The 20,104-nt window shown below is 43.8% G+C and overlaps 1 protein-coding gene across 1 annotated transcript in view; it reads left to right on the forward strand.

The window, feature by feature from the left end:
- LTN1 (listerin E3 ubiquitin protein ligase 1) overlaps positions 1-20,104 on the forward strand; it is a 488,777-nt gene that overhangs the window by 395,554 nt on the left and 73,119 nt on the right. Inside the window, exons 25-27 of the mRNA XM_069204077.1 lie at positions 6,032-6,218; positions 10,174-10,345; positions 18,432-18,652. Of these exons, the coding sequence (XP_069060178.1) occupies positions 6,032-6,218; positions 10,174-10,345; positions 18,432-18,652 (580 nt within the window). The remainder of the gene's footprint in view (positions 1-6,031; positions 6,219-10,173; positions 10,346-18,431; positions 18,653-20,104) is intronic.

Below are 20,104 nucleotides of genomic sequence, written 5' to 3' on the forward strand. Positions count from 1 at the left end.
ATCCCGCCATCTAGTGTTGGGCTCGGAGTTTTACAATTTGTTTTTCTTCGAAGAAGTCTTTTTGAGTCACGAGATCGAGGGACTCCTCCTCTTTCGGCTCCATTGCGCATGGGCGTCGACTCCATCTTAGATTGTTTTCTTTCCGCCATCAGGTTCGGACGTGTTCCTCTTCGCTCCGTGTTTCGGTTCGGAAAGTTAGTTAAATCTCGGAAAATTTGATGGTATTGTTTGCGTTCGGTATCGGGTTAGTTAACGCAGATCGACACCGAATTTGGAAGAGCTCCGGTGGCCCTTTGGGGTTTCGATTCCCCGGCGGGGCCTGGTCGGCACGACCACGTGCGTCTTCAAGGCTAATGGAACGGACCCCATTCCGCTTCTGCCCCGAATGCCACAGCAAGTATCCTTACACAGATCAGCATTTGGGCTGTAATTTGTGTTTGTCTCCCGAACACAAAGAGGATACCTGCGAGGCCTGTAAAGCGTTTCGGTCGAGGAAAACGCTAAGGGACCGAAGAGCAAGAGGACTTCAAATGGCGTTGGCGCCGACAGGACACAAGGCTTGGAGGAAGAAGAAACCTTCTCCATTGCTGACTCGGACGAGGCCGAAACCGAACAGACGCCGAAAACCGTGAGTAAAACACCCCTGGCCAAAACTCACGGAAAATACATTTAAGCCCAGGGGACGCCACCACCGACAGGCCATGGCTTAACCCGAAAATTAGGTGACCTTCCATCGGCACAGCAAAAGGGCACACGTGTCGAAGTCATCCGACTCCGGTCAAGATACTGGCACAGAACAGACTAGACACTGGGTCAGAGCAATCTCAACATTGAGATACCAGCACCGAAATAAGTCGCACTGAGATATCGGAACACCGAAAGCCAAAAAAGTGTCTTCGGAGCCGAAAAAGACGGTTGAAAAGGTTTCCAAACAGAAACATCCGGCTTCGGAGCCGAAACCAAGTTCCTACACTGAGGAACAAGGCCTGTCCTCACAAATGCAAGGACACAAATTCAGACAGGAGCTAGAAGCAGGGGAGCCAGATCACACACAGAGAAGGCTCCACATTCAAAAGGAGACAGGAAAAATCAGTACTCTCCCTCCAATGAAAAGGAAACTTGCTTTCCAAGAAAAAGACAAGCAACCACAGACAAAGGTGGCAAAACAAGTAACCCCGCCACCATCACCACATCACTCACCACAACCATCACCAATGGCTACCCCACCGATGATGCAGTCTCCAACGCACACAGGGATGAGCCAAGATGATCCTGATGCATGGGATCTTTATGATGTGCCTGTTTCAGACAACAGTCCTGACAGTTATCCAGCAAGACCATCACCACCTGAAGACAGTACGGCTTACACACAGGTGGTGTCCAGAGCAGCCGCATTTCACAATGTCACCCTGCACGCAGAACCAATTGAAGATGACTTTTTGTTTAATACTCTGTCGTCCACACATAGCCAGTACCAGAGTCTCCCTATGTTACCAGGAATGTTGAAACACGCAAAGCAAGTATTTCAAGAGCCTGTGAAAGGCAGGGCCATCACTCCTAGGGTGGAGAAAAAGTACAAACCTCCCCCAACAGACCCTGTGTACATCATGCACCAATTGACACCGGACTCAGTGGTAGTAGGTGCAGCTCGCAAAAGGGCCAACTCACACACCTCGGGAGATGCACCACCACCCGACAAGGAAAGTCGCAAGTTCAACGCAGCAGGGAAAATAATTGCGGCACAAGCAGCCAACCAATGGCGCATTGCCAATTCACATGCCTTGCTATCGAGATATGATAGAGCTCATTGGGACGAAATGCAACACTTCATAGAATATCTACCCAAAGAGTTCCAAAAGCGTGCACAACAGGTGGTGGAAGAGGGCCAAAGTATCTCCAATAACCAGATACGGTCGGCAATGAATGCAGCAGACACAGCTGCAAGGACTGTAAATACAGCGGTCACCATACGGAGACACGCATGGCTACGCACCTCAGGATTCAAGCCTGAAATTTAACAGGCAGTGCTTAATATGCCTTTTAACAGACAGCAGTTGTTTGGGCCGGAAGTGGACACTGCTATCGAGAAACTTAAAAAGGACACAGATACGGCCAAGGCCATGGGCGCGCTCTACTCCCCACAGGCAGAGGCACATTTCGGAAAACACCATTTAGAGGGGGGGTTCGGGGACAAAGCACAGAAACCTCAACCTCACAAACCAGACCCACATACCACAGCCAGTATCGGAGAGGAAGTTTTCGGGGACAATACAGAGGTGGACAGTTCCCGAAAAATAAGGGAAAGTTCCAAAGTCCTGAGACCACTCAAAATAAACAGTGACTTCAGTGTCACAAATCCCCAACACATGACACCAGTGGGGGGGAGACTAACATATTTTTACCAAAACTGGGAAGAAATAACAACAGACACGTGGGTTCTAGCCATTATCCAACATGGTTATTGCATAGAATTCCTACAATTTCCACCAAATGTGCCACCAAAAACACACAACTTGTCCAAACAACATATGGATCTATTACAGCTGGAGGTCCAAGCGCTGTTGCAAAAAGATGCAATAGAACTAGTACCCAATCATCAGAAAGGAACGGGTGTTTACTCCCTGTACTTTCCCATACCCCAAAAAGACAAAACTCTAAGACCCATCTTAGATCTCAGAACACTAAATCTTTACATCCAATCAGATCACTTTCACATGGTAACACTTCTAGATGTAATCCCCTTGCTCAAACAACAAGATTACATGACAACATTAGACCTCAAGGATGCGTATTTCCATATACCCATACATCCTTCCCACAGAAAATACTTAAGGTTTGTAATCCAAGGGATACATTACCAGTTCAAAGTGTTGCCATTTGGAATAACAACAGCACCAAGAGTCTTTACAAAATGCCTTGCCGTAGTGGCAGCCCATATCAGAAGACAGCAAATACATGTGTTTCCGTATCTAGACGATTGGTTAATCAAAACCAATACGCAAGAACGGTGTTCTCAACACACAAAATACGTTATAGAAACTCTTCACAAGCTAGGGTTCTCACTCAACTACCAAAAATCACACCTACAACCGGGCTAAATACAACAGTACTTAGGAACAACAAGCAACACAAAAAAAGGGATTGCCACTCCAAGTCCACAATGGGTACAAGCATTCCAAAACGTAATACAGGCTATGCACCCAAACCAAAAGTTCCAGGTAAAATTAGTGATGAAACTACTAGGCATGATGTCCTCATGCATAGCCATTGTCCCAAACGCAAGATTACACATGCGGACCTTACAACAGTGCCTAGCATCACAATGGTCACAAGCACAGGGTCAACTTCAAGAACTAGTGTTGATAGACCGCCAAACATACACCTCGCTTCAATGGTATAATACTATAAATTTAAACCAAGGGCGGCCTTTCCAAGACCCAGTGCCTCAATACGTGATCACAACAGATGCTTCCATGGTAGGGTGGGGAGCACACCTCAACCAACACAGCATCCAGGGACAATGGGACACTCAACAGAAACAAATTCCTATAAATTACTTAGAACTACTAGCAGTATTTCTAGCGTTGAAAGCATTTCAACCACTAATCACCCACAAACACATTCTTGTCAAAACAGACAACATGACAACAATGTATTATCTGAACAAACAGGGAGGGACACACTCGACACAATTGTGTCTCTTAGCTAAAAAAATATGGCATTGGGCGATTCACAACCACATTCGCCTAATAGCGCAATTCATACCAGGAATTCAAAACCAGTTAGCCGACAATCTCTCTTGGGATCACCAACATACTGCAAACTTACTTCCAAAAGTGGGGAACACCGCAAATAGACCTATTTGCAACAAAAGAAAACGCAAAATGCCAAGACTTCGCATCCAGGTACCCACAGCCTCACTCCAAAGGCAATGCGCTGTGGATTAGTTGGTCAGGGATATTTGCTTACGCTTTTCCCCCTCTCCCACTCCTTCCGTATCTTGTAAACAAGTTGAGTCAAAGCAAACTCAAACTAATACTAATAGCACCAACCTGGGCACGACAACCGTGGTACACAACATTACTAGACCTGTCAGTAGTGTCTCATATCAAACTACCAAACAGACCAGATCTGTTAACTCAACACAAACAGCAGATCAGACATCCGAGACCAGCATCGCTCAATCTAGCGATCTGGCTCCTGAAGTCTTAAAATTCGGACACCTAGACCTTACACAAGAATGTATGGAGGTCATCAAACAGGCTAGAAAACCTACTACAAGACATTGCTACGCAAATAAATGTCAACGGTTTGTTTATTACTGCCATAATAGGCAAATCCAACCATTACATGCATCTGCAAAAAACATTGTAAGCTACCTACTACACTTACAAAAGTCCAAGTTATATTTCTCATCCATTAAAATACATCTAACAGCAATTTTGGCTTATCTGTAAATTACGCATTCAACTTCATTATTCAAGATCCCAGACATAAAAGCATTTATGGAGGGTCTGAAAAGGATTATCCCACCAAGAACACCACCAGTTCCTTCGTGGAACCTCAACATCGTATTAACACGACTCATGGGTCCACCTTTTGAACCCATGCACTCATGTGAGATACAGTACCTAACATGGAAAGTAGCCTTTCTAATTGCTATCACATCTCTCAGAAGAGTAAGTGAAATACAAGCATTTACTATACAAGAACCCTTTACACAAATACACAAACATAAAGTAGTTCTACGCACAAATCCTAAATTCTTACCTAAAGTCATATCACTGTTCCACTTAAATCAAACAGTGGAACTCCCAGTGTACTTTCCAGAACCAGAATCTGTAGCTGAGAGAGCATTACATACATTAGACATCAAAAGGGCATTAATGTACTACATTGATAGAACCAAACAAATTCGCAAAACAAAACAATTGTTTGTTGCTTTCCAAAAACCTCATACAGGGAATCCAATATCCAAACAAGGCATTGCCAGATGGATAGTTAAATGTATTCAAACCTGTTATATAAAAGCAAAAAGAGAACTGCCTATTACACCAAAGGCACACTCCACTAGAAAGAAAGGTGCCACCATGGCATTTCTAGGAAACATACCAATGACTGAAATCTGTAAGGCAGCCACATGGTCTACGCCTCATACATTTACCAAGCATTACTGCGTGGATGTGTTAACAACACAGCAAGCCACAGTAGGACAAGCAGTATTACGGACATTATTTCAAACAACTTCAACTCCTACAGGCTAAACCACCGCTTTTGGGGAGATAACTGCTTACTAGTCTATGCACAGCATGTGTATCTGCAGCGCAGCTACACATGCCATCGAACGGAAAATGTAACTTACCCAGTGTACATCTGTTCGTGGCATGAGATGCTGCAGATTCACATGCGCCCTCCCACCTCCCCGGGAGCCTGTAGCCGTTTTAAGTTGACAAAAAATTAAACTTGTACATTTGTAAATTTGTAAATATACGACTTTTAGTCACATTATATACATACATACTTACTCCATTGCATGGGCACTATTACTATATACACAACTCCTACCTCACCCTCTGCGGGGAAACCAATCTAAGATGGAGTCGACGCCCATGCGCAATGGAGCCAAAAGAGGAGGAGTCCCTCGATCTTGTGACTCGAAAAGACTTCTTCGAAGAAAAACAACTTGTAACACTCCGAGCCCAACACTAGATGGCGGGATGTGCACAGCATGTGAATCTGCAGCGTCTCATGCCACGAACAGATGTACACTGGGTAAGTGACATTTTCCATATATATATATATATATATAAATAAATGTGGAGGTGGTTTAGGAGCGCCCCCTCTTTTTAACTGCTGGCCAGTGGTGTTCGAGTGATAAATGAAATTACATTGATTTTTACATTTTGCATTGGAGTTCTTCTTAAGGCATATTGGCAGTTCAGATGTGCCCTCTGATAGTGCTACAAAAATGTTAAACTTAGGTTGTCACTTATTTGCTACTACATTTAATCTTCTTGCATATATATTTTAGCTCTCCACCAGCCTCCCTCATGTCTGTCCTTGCCACCCTTGAAGATTTAATGGATACAATTCTAGAAGACATTCCAGTTGGAGAATGTGTACAAGTACAACCGTCAACTGAAGAATTCTGTTATGTTTTAGGATATCTTCTAACATGGAAATTAATGTTAACATTCTTCAAAGCTGCTTCTCCCCAAGTACGTATTGGTTAGAGCTTAAACTGTATTAAATTCTGCATTGGTATATTTTATGTTTGTTTATAGATTTCATCCTTTAGCAATATTTTAATAAAAGGGGCATGTGAACCTGTATTACTTACTACATATATCATCTTACTGTTTGAGACTTAAAGGCTGCTGCAAAACTGTACAGCTCAAATTAACACAGCCCCAGAACTAGTAGAAAATAGAGATACATTGGTGCGGAGTTGCATAGTCCATTTAATAAACATTGAGGCTCTTAAAGAGATCAGCAAAGTTTCCATAAGAAGATCATAAATCCAAAAATTGCATTTCATTTTTACATACAAAAGACCTATGGAAATCTTAAGATAGTTAGTAACTCTAGATGACTTATACGTTTGGACATTAGCTTATAAGAGATTTATTCTTCTTCTGTCCATACTTGCTGACAAATACCAATGCAAAATTGACACTAAGGGCCAGATTAATAGTCTGGCGGTCTCGAGACCGCCAGACTCGTGGTGGCGGTCTGACCTCCGCAGTTGTGGTGGTCTAACTGCTACATTACAACCTTGGCAGTTTGACTGATAAAAGTCCACCGTCTCTGCCAGGATCTCTGATCCCGATGGGCTTATGGAGGTCTTGGTTGTGATCAGCCAGTGCAGCGCTGAAGTCAGCGCCACCCTGCTGATTACGACCATGTTCTCCGCCAACTTTTGGTGGAGAACAAGTGCTGGGGGCCCCTCCCCAGCACCATCGGAATGTGTACTGTCTGCTCAGCAGACAGTGTGCATTTCTGAGGGCTCTAGGGAGGCCCCTTGTGCCACGCCACTGGACTCTGTTCCATGTGGAGCTGAGTCCAATGCCGCCACACATTTTCTACTGGGCTGACCGGCGACATCCTAGTGGAAAACTCCTGAGAGCACAGGTGGCAGGACCGCCAGCTCCGCGGCAGTCTCTTCCCCACGGGTCTGGAAGTCGGGTTTTCTGACTGCCAAACTCGTAAACAGGGCCTAAGGTATTAGTGGTGGGCATCACCTTGAAACGTATGAGAATCTCTTTTTAATTTGGCCAGTGAGTGTCTCCTTACATTTTGCACGAATGCAGATGTTGAAGGAACATTTGTCCTGCTGGCAAGCGCTGGCCCAAAGACAGATATATATTTTTAAAGGCATGCATGCATCTGCTTCCTGCCTTGTCCCACTTCTGTGCTTTCTCAATGTTCTCTCTTTTAAGGTGTATATACTTTGCTAAATGTATCCATAATGTAAGAAGTCACCAGAAGTTGGAAATTTGTAATGCCAGTGGAGTCCTAAGATTTAGGTAATATACATTTGTCACCTGTAAGCATTGTTGTGCGTAACTGCTTATTATTTTCATTAATTCGTAACGCACATGAGCTTTTTCCCCTGAGCCATAGCAATTCAATTTTGCTATGCTTTGAGAGACCAAACGCTTGGGCATGCACATTTATTAACTCACATTTCACCGGGTGAAGTTCACGAAAGAGGTGCCAAGCAGAGATATGTTTCGACAACAGCTTGAGTGCACAGTCGATTTCTCGCAAAGTGTATAGCTGACACTATTGGTACAATGTTATTCCTTTTTGCAGGTTGCTAACAGTGTCAGATTAGTTAAATGTTGGCACTTGTGGTCATCTGGCATGTTTATTTTCTTTACTGTTTAGACAAAAGCATTTTTTAAGTTTGGGTCCCCCTTCGTGCATATTTCAGTACTCCTACATGTTGTCTTATGCAATAGTCTCATAACTTTTCCCCAAGGAAAAACAGACCTGGAACTGAAGTCGTTCAATTGTAAACTGCAGTATGACTGATGTGTGGCTTTACATGGGGAAGGTAGCTTTATAATTCACCACATGTAATGTCTATATCATGTCACAGAAGTATATCTATGGAGATTCTTGTAAGAGACCTTTATGAAATTATTGGTGTCTTGTTATCATCCGTGGTCTCTCAGCAGCACTCCAAGCACTCTGTGGAACACTCCCTCCCTTATGTCAGTGAAACAGTTTTGAAGTGGAACAAAGTGGGATGGTTTGGACGGTTTGGGTTCCACTTTTATACTCGTCAAACAGGAGATGTGGATACACTGTGTGAGGTTCTGTATAAAGGTCTGCAACCAGTGTGAGGTAGTCCCCTCTCTACTGTCATTTTCTGGCTCTCATGCGGACACAGCATTTGTTTCCAGAATGAAGGGTGTCACAGCAATTAGTGAAAATGTTGTCTTCAAAAAGAGATATCCAATACATTGGCACAATGAAGTGCGAACTCTCTACATCTGGCTGTCATTAGCCTTCCTGAAGCAACAATGAAGGAAAGACAAAAGAGCCAGACCCTGCTTAGAAACTTCCTCACTCTTAGCCGAATCTTCTGACTCATTCCCTCTCCCACACCTTCCACTCATTGGCAGTGCAGGAAAATCTTATCAGCTCCTCATAGAATTTTTAAGGGCATCCCTGTCTCCATCCCTCTACACTTTGGTGTCTGAGTTGCCGCCTCTGCAACAGGAATACAGAAAACACTTCTACTTCTTGGAGAAGCTCTAACCACCGCCCATTTTGGGCCATAGTAAACCAGGAGTTATCTAAAATAGATCCCACTGGCCTCAAGAATCCTGCTCACAGTACACAAGATGGCAGCCATGCACATGCGATACATCCCTCTTGAATATATGTTTTCGATACACACATGGAATGTCAGTGCAACGATCTGGGTGTTACATTTCAGTAGTAGGGCACATTGCCACCCAGAACAAAAAAGGTCTGCTTAGGACTGTTAATTTAAAGAAATCAGTTTGCCACCACCACCGCTTTGCCAGCAGCCCAGGACGTGAACAGTAGCCCATGCCATTAAGAAAGGGGATGGTTGGTGTCAGTCCAGGTCGCAGAACAGGTTCTGGACATTGGTTTTAACATGGACAGGCCAAGGCCCTAGAGTACGCACTATATTGGCATACTAGCCAGGCCAACTAAAAGTCTGCAAACCAGTTTCACGTGCTCTTAGGTCACTCAACACCGGAGTATTCACCTGTAGACCAAGCAGGGAACATTTCGGTCTTTACAGTCATTTTTATGCCCTTTGGGATGATATTTGTTTAGTGATTTTCAGAGGTTAGTAAATCTCCTAATCAAAGGTATATCTGGGACAATATGTTTTCAAGACGATAATTTGAAGTTGCTTCCACAGAGGCACATGATGGATGATTCAGATATTTGCTTTCCAAAATAATGTCACGTGGTTTAATGATAACATTAGCGAACAGCCGAATGAACAGCTGGAGCATTAACGCAGGCATACATACACTTGTATATAAACATAAATGTTTCTGTACATATACAAAAAGATAATGTTTTTGAAAATGACTGGCATTTAAAATCCGATATAAGTGATAAATCGAATACAATAAGGAATGTAACTGTTTCATTCATTCATTTTTTTTTCTTTACATCAAAGATTCTTTGGAATTTCAGAAGCAAGAGAATTGGTAAATCTGGCCAAACGATGTGTGACAATAAAAGGTCGCTAGGTTGCTAAATGTTGATTGAGAGAGTATCTGAAGTAGGGAGGTAAGCGGTGAGTATTAAAAGGATGTGAGGGGAATCAAGAATGTAAGTGGAAGGAGAAGTCTGCCAGGATGGTTTCAAATGTATTACTTTGTATGTGTTGTCTACATGGTAGTCAGCATCATTGGGGAGAAACATTCATTGTTTGAAATGTACATGGGCCTTTTATGGAATATTAACCTTTGGATATTCCCAATCAAAGTTCTACATTTGCCACTGTAACCTTTCCAGTTGCAAGCAGATGCAGTTTTGTGTTGCGGTAGTTTACTGATAAACTACGTGCAGACTCCTGTCTTCGATTTAGTGTCGATCTCGGTTCAGCACATGCTCTGTCAAAACCCATCGTGCAGACATAAGTAAGGAAAATCATGTACTTTCTCTCACCAGCTTCGGGTGCTGTACTCACAATATCTTCGAAAAAGTAAAAGTCTGAATAAACTTCTCCACCACCTCTTCAAGTTAATGCCTCAAACGCCATGCCTCCCAGGACAGAATTCTGAGGTCTTGTGTAAGGATGCGAATACTTTCTTCACTGAGGATCTGCAGTTAACCATCAAAGGTCAGTACATGTAGCTTCATTATTTCACTTGCATTTAAATATACCTTTTGTGTTTATGTTGGGGGGGTTTTGTTAGTTATTTTTCCTCTATTTTTTCCGACTAAGCTTTCCACCAAACAAGTCCAACCCTATTCTGCTAAGTTCATAAGTATTTGTTTTTTACGTATTTGAAGCTCCAGGCAGGAATCTGTATTATATGAGTTAATGCCAAACTGTTGCTGCATAAAACTATCACAGGGATTGTCTCTTGTCCTCTGAGTAATGTCAACCTGAATCCCAGACATCTTGCTCTATGCCGCCATTGGAGATGATGCGCTCTCCTTAGCACTGACTATAATGCATGCCTCACCACTTAGATGCATTTTCAAATGCATTAATACAAAAAGTGAATTTAGAGAACAAGATAGAGATACAGAGAAGTGGCTAGTGCGAATAGATCTCCATTTTAAACAAGCATACATAAAGCCAAAAGGTCTTGACGTTAAATGGCACCACTGTTGCATTTGGCATTGCTTGTTTGGTGTGTGGAATATCGTCTGTACAATGGTTAGATTTGGAGTACTTGGGGTTTGGTTATTGGAATCTGTCTCAGTCCCATCTTGCAGTAGGATAACATCTGCTTTGTCAAGGAAGAATTTACCTGAAACTAACTAGATTTCTCAGAGAGATCATGAGCTCTGCTAACCAGTTGTTGATGAATGCAATGCAGTCTAGATGTTTTGGTGTTTTTACAACACAAACACCCATATAAGTGATACAACAGCCAGTGGAACATGCAGGAAAGATCAAAAGACTCCGTAGGGAAGACAACAGCAGATGCTTAGTTTGCATAGCCATATGGTGGACACATACTTAAATCACTACTGTCTAGATTGCTTTTCCTAATAATAACTAAGCAGATATTGATTATATTGAAATATTATTGATTATACTGAAATTAAATATTGACTCGTCATAGAGCTCCTCTTCCTACAGCTAACAGCAGGGTGACAAAGTGCTCCCTGGCAGTGGCAGAGGGTGTCGGTTCCAGGGTTCAAATGTACTGATCTCCTTAATACACTGAGTTCCTCCAAACAAGTTAGAGCTTTTTAGCGGCCCTACTTTTTCTTAATTCAGCAACAAAGGTATATCTTTTAGAATTAAACATTATATGCACTATGATGACATTTGCAGTCAGAGAATATGACCAGAAACATATCCTTCTTTTTCAGCCCTGTCGTCTTCATGGTTCCACAAGAATGCTTCTGCTTCCCTACAGTAGATGTGACCTCATGGGCCTCCATTTCGGCCTTCTATACTTTTTTTTGCTGATTACGCACAAAATAGCTAAGTGTATTATAGAGGACAGACCAATTCACCAGTGCTTCCACATCCTACAGGACATTGACACTTTGGTGAGCCTTATGCCCACATGGCCCTTTCATTCTGATGGGTTCCATATGCCCCTCATTCGCCTCCTTTGGTCAAACTGTGCACAGTACAAAATATGAAGCGTTTAAAGGAAGTGCCTTTTGTTGTATGGTCACACTTAGGTTTTTCGATTGCTAGTGCTAGTTTTTCGACTCTTAGAGTGCACAGAGGCCTGCCAACCTGACTTAAGTGCCAGTGGCCTGACCTCAAAATGTGTATGTTACTTTGGCTATACCCAATTGGCATAGGCTACTTACTTGTAAGTTCCTAGTATATGATACTCAGGGTCAGTTATTTAGAGAGCCCCCCCACCCCCAGGGATTGTTGCACAGTTTGTGCCACCCTGGGGATGACAAGAGTAAAACGAGTCTCTGAGTCCGCCATTGCAGACTGCAAGGGCAGTTTTGAACTGCTGGCCGCCTGACTTTGCTATTTAAAAGCCATGACAAAACCCACAGACCCCCTGAAACATGTGTAAGTGACCCCCATGGCAGACCTACCTAGCCTTTAGGCAGGGTACAGCATATTTTATGGGCATAAGATGTATGTTACATGTTCTCACAGTAAAAACACGAAACTGTAGTTTTTACTGTGGAAAGACTTGGTCGTCCCTTGGCTAGTGAATGTTAAATGCTGACCTCTCATCTGTGCTAACTTCTGAACTGTGCCACCAATGTTGATACTCCAAGGTGTCAAACAACGTATTACATTAAGCCCTTCTTAGTTTTCAAGTTGAAATTAAGGTAACAAGTAAAATTGGTGCAAAGTTCCTACTTTGTTAACTTCAGTCTCATGTGCCCCTAACGGTTGCACATGGAGCTTGAAACCCAAGACAGCCTTTTGCCCTCCTAGGTAGATGTGCTAAAGACTCTCAGGAAAGGAGACAATAGGCTCCTGTCTTGGAGGGAGGTGTTTCTTTCCACCTGCATGAAGCCACACGGTTGTTGGCCCAAAAGATGAGCTTCAAAGCCGAAGCCACCTTTGAGGGGCAACTGGGGAACACTTGGGAGAGGGGCCTCTATCTGCCATTGTTTAGGCAGACTAGCTCTTGCCTGCGAATGAGAGAGAAATCTGTTGTCAAACCAGTTTTCCATGGGCATTTAACCAGCTTGGCATTCCCACCTCTGGTTGAGGCTAAGGTGCTCTGGATGCCATCTTAGGAGTGGGCAGAATGGCGCATCTTGGGGTAGCCAAATGCCACACTTCTCCGGAAGTAATTGTCCGGGAGGAGGGAACCTGGTAGCCAATTGGCTACAACCGCATCCTACCCTGAGGGCATTTCTGAACATAAATAGTCCACCCCTGGCTCCCAGAACTCACATCTCAACTGGACTGGAAGAAGGACTGCTCTCTGCACCAAGATCCCAGCAAGGCGAGGCTGCACCAACATGAACTGCACAAGCTGCACATGGTAGCTAGCAAAGAAGAAGGACTGTGCCTACTGTGTACTTATGGAGAAAAAGTCATCTCAAGTGCCCTGCCACAGCAAAGAGACTCCAAGGGTCAGCCAAATTGCCTCCTGTTCACAGCACAAGGACTGAAGAAGAAGTCTGCTAAAGGTGAGTGGTGAGTGGTAGCCCAGATCCCTGAATCGCAGCTCTCCACCATTGTGCAGCACCAGGACCCAGTGCTCAGAAGTTGCATCGGGGTCTGCTAGACCACATAGAGTTATTGGAGTGCAGCTTGGTCACCCAGAATGCAAGCAACAATCGCAGGAAGGTTTTGACTCTGACAGCAACACTGGATAACTGGTAATCCAGTTGTGACTGGACTTCAAGCAGACCCGAGAGGACCTTGTGGGAAGTTGAAGCCTGTGTCTAAGACCCCTCATCGCCTTTGTGGACTGAGGAGTCCCTGCAGGAAGGCCCCTGTCCAGGTGTCATATCCACAGCATCCTTCAGCATCTTTAATCATCCTGTATCCTCAGCATCAGGACGACTTCCATAGGAATCCATGGGACAAAGTTAAAGCACTTGGAACTGCTTGAAGACTGCTTCTTCTCTGGAGGTAACTGTTTCTGATAATCTTGCTGGTCTCTCTGACTAGCTCCCTGCCAGAGTTAGTCACCCCAAGTAACTCTAATTCACTGCATTACAGCTTGCCCAAGTTTGTCCTCAAAATGTTTCTCTTAGGTTTGTTGAATTTGCCAGTGCTTTTTCGCGAGTGAAATGCTTTGATTTACTATGCCTTATAAAATATATATTTCTGGAACCCTCCAGTGGATCCTTTTTATTATGGTGTCTAAAAACACATGAAAATACTGTCCAGTTTCTTTGGTGTCTTTTTTTATTTCTTCTTCGATTTTTTGGTGCTGTTTAACTGATTTACACTTTTTCCTATGTGTACGCCTTGCTGCTCAGAGCCACAATTACCTAGGGTTGAGCTGGTTGTAGGAAGTTGGCTCTGTATGTGCTATTTCAAAGTAAGGAATAGCATGCACAGAGTCCAAGGGTTCCCCTTAGAGGTAAAATAGTGGTAAAAATAGATAATACTAATGCTCTATTTTGTGGTAGTGTGGTCGAGCAGTAGGCTTATCCAAGGAGTAGTGTTAAGCATTTGTTGTACATACACATAGACAATAAATGAGGTACACACACTCAGAGACAAATCCAGCCAATAGGTTTTTGTATAGAAAAATATCTTTTCTTAGTTTATTTTAAGAACCACAGGTTCAAATTCTACATGTAATATCTCATTCGAAAGGTATTGCAGGTAAGTACTTTAGGAACTTTGAATCATAAAAATTGCATGTATACTTTTCAAGTTATTGACAAATAGCTGTTTTAAAAGTGGACACTTAGTGCAATTTTCACAGTTCCTGGGGGAGGTAAGTTTTTGTTAGTTTTACCAGGTAAGTAAGACACTTACAGGGTTCAGTTCTTGGTCCAAGGTAGCCCACCGTTGGGGGTTCAGAGCAACCCCAAAGTTACCACACCAGCAGCTCAGGGCCGGTCAGGTGCAGAGTTCAAAGTGGTCCCCAAAACACATAGGCTAGAATGGAGAGAAGGGGGTGCCCCGGTTCCGGTCTGCTTGCAGGTAAGTACCCACGTCTTCGGAGGGCAGACCAGGGGGGTTTTGTAGGACACCGGGGGGGACACAAGCCCACACAGAAATTTCACCCTCAGCAGCGCGGGGGCGGCCGGGTGCAGTGTAGAAACAGGCGTCGGGTTCGCAATGTTAGTCTATGAGAGATCTCGGGATCTCTTCAGCGCTGCAGGCAGGCAAGGGGGGGATTCCTCGGGGAAACCTCCACTTGGGCAAGGGAGAGGGACTCCTGGGGGTCACTTCTCCAGTGAAAGTCCGGTCCTTCAGGTCCTGGGGGCTGCGGGTGCAGGGTCTCTCCCATGCGTCGGGACTTTGGATTCAAAGAGTCGCGGTCAGGGGAAGCCTCGGGATTCCCTCTGCAGGCGGCGCTGTGGGGGCTCAGGGGGGACAGGTTTTGATACTCACAGTATCAGAGTAGTCCTGGGGTCCCTCCTGAGGTGTTGGATCTCCACCAGCCGAGTCGGGGTCGCCGGGTGCAGTGTTGCAAGTCTCACGCTTCTTGCGGGGAGCTTGCAGGGTTCTTTCAAAGCTGCTGGAAACAAAGTTGCAGCCTTTCTTGGAGCAGGTCCGCTGTCCTCGGGAGTTTCTTGTCTTTTCGAAGCAGGGGCAGTCCTCAGAGGATGTCGAGGTCGCTGGTCCCTTTGGAAGGCGTCGCTGGAGCAGGATCTTTGGAAGGCAGGAGACAGGCCGGTGAGTTTCTGGAGCCAAGGCAGTTGTCGTCTGCTGGTCTTCCTCTGCGGGGGTTTTCAGCTAGGCAGTCCTTCTTCTTGTAGTTGCAGGAATCTAATTTTCTAGGGTTCAGGGTAGCCCTTAAATACTAAATTTAAGGGCGTGTTTAGGTCTGGGGGGTTAGTAGCCAATGGCTACTAGCCCTGAGGGTGGGTACACCCTCTTTGTGCCTCCTCCCAAGGGGAGGGGGTCACAATCCTAACCCTATTGGGGGAATCCTCCATCTGCAAGATGGAGGATTTCTAAAAGTTAGAGTCACTTCAGCTCAGGACACCTTAGGGGCTGTCCTGACTGGCCAGTGACTCCTCCTTGTTGCTTTCTTTGTTCCCTCCAGCCTTGCCGCCAAAAGTGGGGGCCGTGGCCGGAGGGGGCGGGCAACTCCACTAAGCTGGAGTGCCCTGCTGGGCTGTGACAAAGGGGTGAGCCTTTGAGGCTCACCGCCAGGTGTCACAGCTCCTGCCTGGGGGAGGTGTTAGCATCTCCACCCAGTGCAGGCTTTGTTACTGGCCTCAGAGTGACAAAGGCACTCTCCCCATGGGGCCAGCAACATGTCTCTGGTGTGGCAGGCTGCTGGAACTAGTCAGCCTACACAGACAGTCGGTTAAGTTTCAGGGGGCACCTCTAAGGTGCCCTCTGTGGTGTATTTTACAATAAAATGTACACTGGCATCAGTGTGCATTTATTGTGCTGAGAAGTTTGATACCAAACTTCCCAGTTTTCAGTGTAGCCATTATGGTGCTGTGGAGTTCGTGTTTGACAGACTCCCAGACCATATACTCTTATGGCTACCCTGCACTTACAATGTCTAAGGTTTTGTTTAGACACTGTAGGGGTACCATGCTCATGCACTGGTACCCTCACCTATGGTATAGTGCACCCTGCCTTAGGGCTGTAAGGCCTGCTAGAGGGGTGTCTTACCTATACTGCATAGGCAGTGAGAGGCTGGCATGGCACCCTGAGGGGAGTGCCATGTCGACTTACTCATTTTGTTCTCACTAGCACACACAGGCTTGTAAGCAGTGTGTCTGTGCTGAGTGAGGGGTCTCTAGGGTGGCATAAGACATGCTGCAGCCCTTAGAGACCTTCCTTGGCATCAGGGCCCTTGGTACTAGAAGTACCAGTTACAAGGGACTTATCTGAATGCCAGGGTGTGCCAATTGTGGATACAATGGTACATTTTAGGTGAAGGAACACTGGTGCTGGGGCCTGGTTAGCAGGGTCCCAGCACTCTTCTCAGTCAAGTCAGCATCAGTATCAGGCAAAAAGTGGGGGGTAACTGCAACAGGGAGCCATTTCTTTACACTGGTGATTTGAGAAACTAAATATAAGGGTTCTATAGGGGTTAATGAGTGAATTATAGAGTGAGGTCGCTCAACTACACAATGTAATACACTCCATTTCCTCAAAAGCGTCATCATTTTGTGGTATGCTGATCTCATTCATAACTCACAGATAGGAGCTCTAGTAAAATCTGCCTTATAAGTGACACTCCTAAAAATTACCCTCCCTTTCATTACACCAGAAAACCATCTAGTGGTTGGTTGTAGGAGCACTTTTAGGCATATACCTAGTCTACAGCAGTGCTCTTTATCCAAAGCACTCAGCAAACAGGATTAAAAGATGACTAAATTCCCAAGGTGCTCCCAGCAACCTCCACTTTGGACTTAAAAAATATCTACCATTAGCATCTCAAGTAAAAAAACCTCCCCCTCACTCGACTAGAAGGCAAGTATTAATTGAAATGCAGCTGATACTCTTTGAGAGTGTTCTGTCGTAATAATAAAGTTTACAGTTCTTTGTGTGGCCAACAGATGCACCAATCTCTGCCACCAAATATATCAAAGCCGAGATAATAAATATTACCCGCCCTCCAACTTCCACGGTTTAAATGAAACACTCTTCTGTTACACCAGAGCCAGAAATAAGAGTGGATGCGACAGGCATTTTACTGTAATGACCCCTTGACATTTCCATCACACTCATTAATGCAAACTAAAATTGCACCTTTTTGGGTTATCAAAATGAACAGATATGGTGATAAGTGGGGTGAGGGGGGTCACGTAATGTGTTAGAAAATTGGAGTACATCCTGGAGGGTGACGGATTGTAGGAAATCCAAGGGTTTTAGAGAGCACATTTTGCTCAGGGTATTGCTGTCGAGGATGAGATGACTGAAGATGAAAAAAGATGGCAGTGGGAGCCAGGTCAGCATGACAAACATAGGTCTAGGGTGCCGCAGTTTATGAAGTCTTCAATTTTGATATCATAAGACGACTCCAGAACCATTTATTACAATGACGTCACAGAATTGTTACATCACCTTCAGATGATGAAATGTAGTAAGCATCAGTTGTACAAAGCAAATTGAAGACTGATCATTTTACCAGTGGGCTAGTTTATGAATTGTAGCTAAATGGTTGGAAAGATTCTCTTGTAGCTTTTTCCACTTGAATGTGTTTTTTGAAGCACAAACTACATACCTTTGTTGCTTGGTTATATTAGAATGGTGAAGCCAAGCAAGTCACAAATTTAGGCATTTCATGATAGTGACAACATAAAATTTACAGGCATAAGCTCTAGGGTAACAAACACAAGACCATAGAAGATGTGATCAATGGCTGAGGTGAAAAATTGCATTGTTAAGGCATCAGTCAGAAATAGGGAGGTGATAAAGAGTCAGCACTGGTTCCCTCTTGGAGGCCAAAGGGATTTGAGTTGATGAAAAACCTGCTGTACTGAGTTTAGCACATCATATAGTTCACTTGTCAAATTAAGGACAAACTTAGCAACATCTCATGGATGTAAGATGTGAATAATATCACTTGAAGTACTAGGATTGTATTCTAGCCTTTAAACCTCCTTAGATGTAAAATTAACAGCATATTTCTTCATTTACTCTGCAGGTGTATCATCACTGTCATCTGAGATTCCCCATTTGGCTTGTTCTGTATATCGCATTACATTAAAAGATTTGCCAGCCATGGTCAGATTGTGGTGGAATGGTTGTGAAAAACGAATCTTCAGTGTTGTTGATAAATTTACAAGCAAATATGTCAGTGGTATCCTATCTGCAGAAGAAATAGCATCAGTTCAAACAAGTACCCAACTTTTTGATGGCATGCCGGTAAGTACTCCTAATGAGGTGGACTCATTGCCTACAAACAATTGACCAAGTTTTGAACTTTGATTTACGTAGCTAAAGTTGCGTCTTAGAAAGTAGTGCAAGTAAGTAACATTGTCCCCAGGGTATTTTCAATGTCCTACTTTTTTCTGATGAAGACAAAAGGAAAATAAGTCCATCCAGAACTGATTGAGTTCTTTATTGCATATTATTGTGATCAGTCATGCTGTACCAGAAATTTAGATTTCAGAAAAACTTTGTTTGTTGAATATTAGTTGTAACAACGCAGGTCATTGCAATATCTTAGGTTACATTGTGCAATAACATTGCGATTAGTTTAATAAATGTATTACCACACTGTATTTTGCAACTCGTGAACTTTTACAATGCACCTTTCGTGGTAACTAGTGTTTAAGAAGCACACATTTATTTATATATACACATATGGTCGCCCCAAAAAACAAAGGTTAATGTGCTGTTGCAGTAAGGTATGGTGATAAGATCTTCTCCTGTGTTAAAAAAAAAAAACAACAACAAAAACTAGAAATTCACTGAAAAAACAAAAGTTAAAGTGACGTTATAGAACGGTGTTGAAATATAAAAGTGATCAAATCCAAAGGTAACAATTTGGATCTGGGCAAGGCGACAGACCTACCCCATTAGTGATTTGACCACAGCGACTAGAGAATACAGCTTTGTCTCCACTTAGAATTTCAGCCAGACTTTGATGACAGTACATCTGATTTCGAAGGACGTTCTCTGGAGCCAGCTGTGGACCTGTCCCACTGGAATTCTTTAAGCATCAAAAAGCAAACTTAAATCCCAAGGTTAAAAACTTTGAGTGGTGTGGCCTCGTGGTGCCCTGTTTAGTTGCTGCTTTTTCAATATAAAAATCATATCCTTGGTTGCCCGCTTGACAGATCACCCCAAAACTTTCCATGCAGAACAAGACAAACTAGGGCACTTTTTAAGGAAAACTGCATAAAGATTCATCAAACGTCTGTCTGGGTGTGAGAGTGCATACATCAGTGTTTTAGTGGGTGCGTCAGTGTGTGCGTGGGTCTGTGAGTGGCTGTATGAGGGTGTCAGTGGGTCTTTGAGTGGGTGTGTGCATGGGAGAAATTGATTGAAAGAGAGACTGAAAGAGAGAAAGAAAGTGAGAGAGTTTTTTTAGGCTTCAATTTCTCATATACTTAGAATACGATATTTTTGTTGGATTTAACAAAAAAAGTGTTTAATATTTGTAAAAAGTAAAAAAAAAAAAAAAAAAAAATCATAAATAAATGGGGGTTATGGGGTTTATTTTATTTTTTGTATCCCTTTATGGGCCTTCAGGGACCACGAAGGATCCCTCAAGGACTCCCCTGCAGTCCTATATATCTTTTATTTATTTAAATATAAAAAAACGGGGGGGAGCTGGAGGGAGAAGGGGGAGGGGCGTTGCGTGTCGCGTGA

The sequence above is a fragment of the Pleurodeles waltl genome, chromosome 8 (genome assembly GCF_031143425.1).
Source record: "Pleurodeles waltl isolate 20211129_DDA chromosome 8, aPleWal1.hap1.20221129, whole genome shotgun sequence".
Classification (NCBI taxonomy): domain Eukaryota; kingdom Metazoa; phylum Chordata; class Amphibia; order Caudata; family Salamandridae; genus Pleurodeles; species Pleurodeles waltl.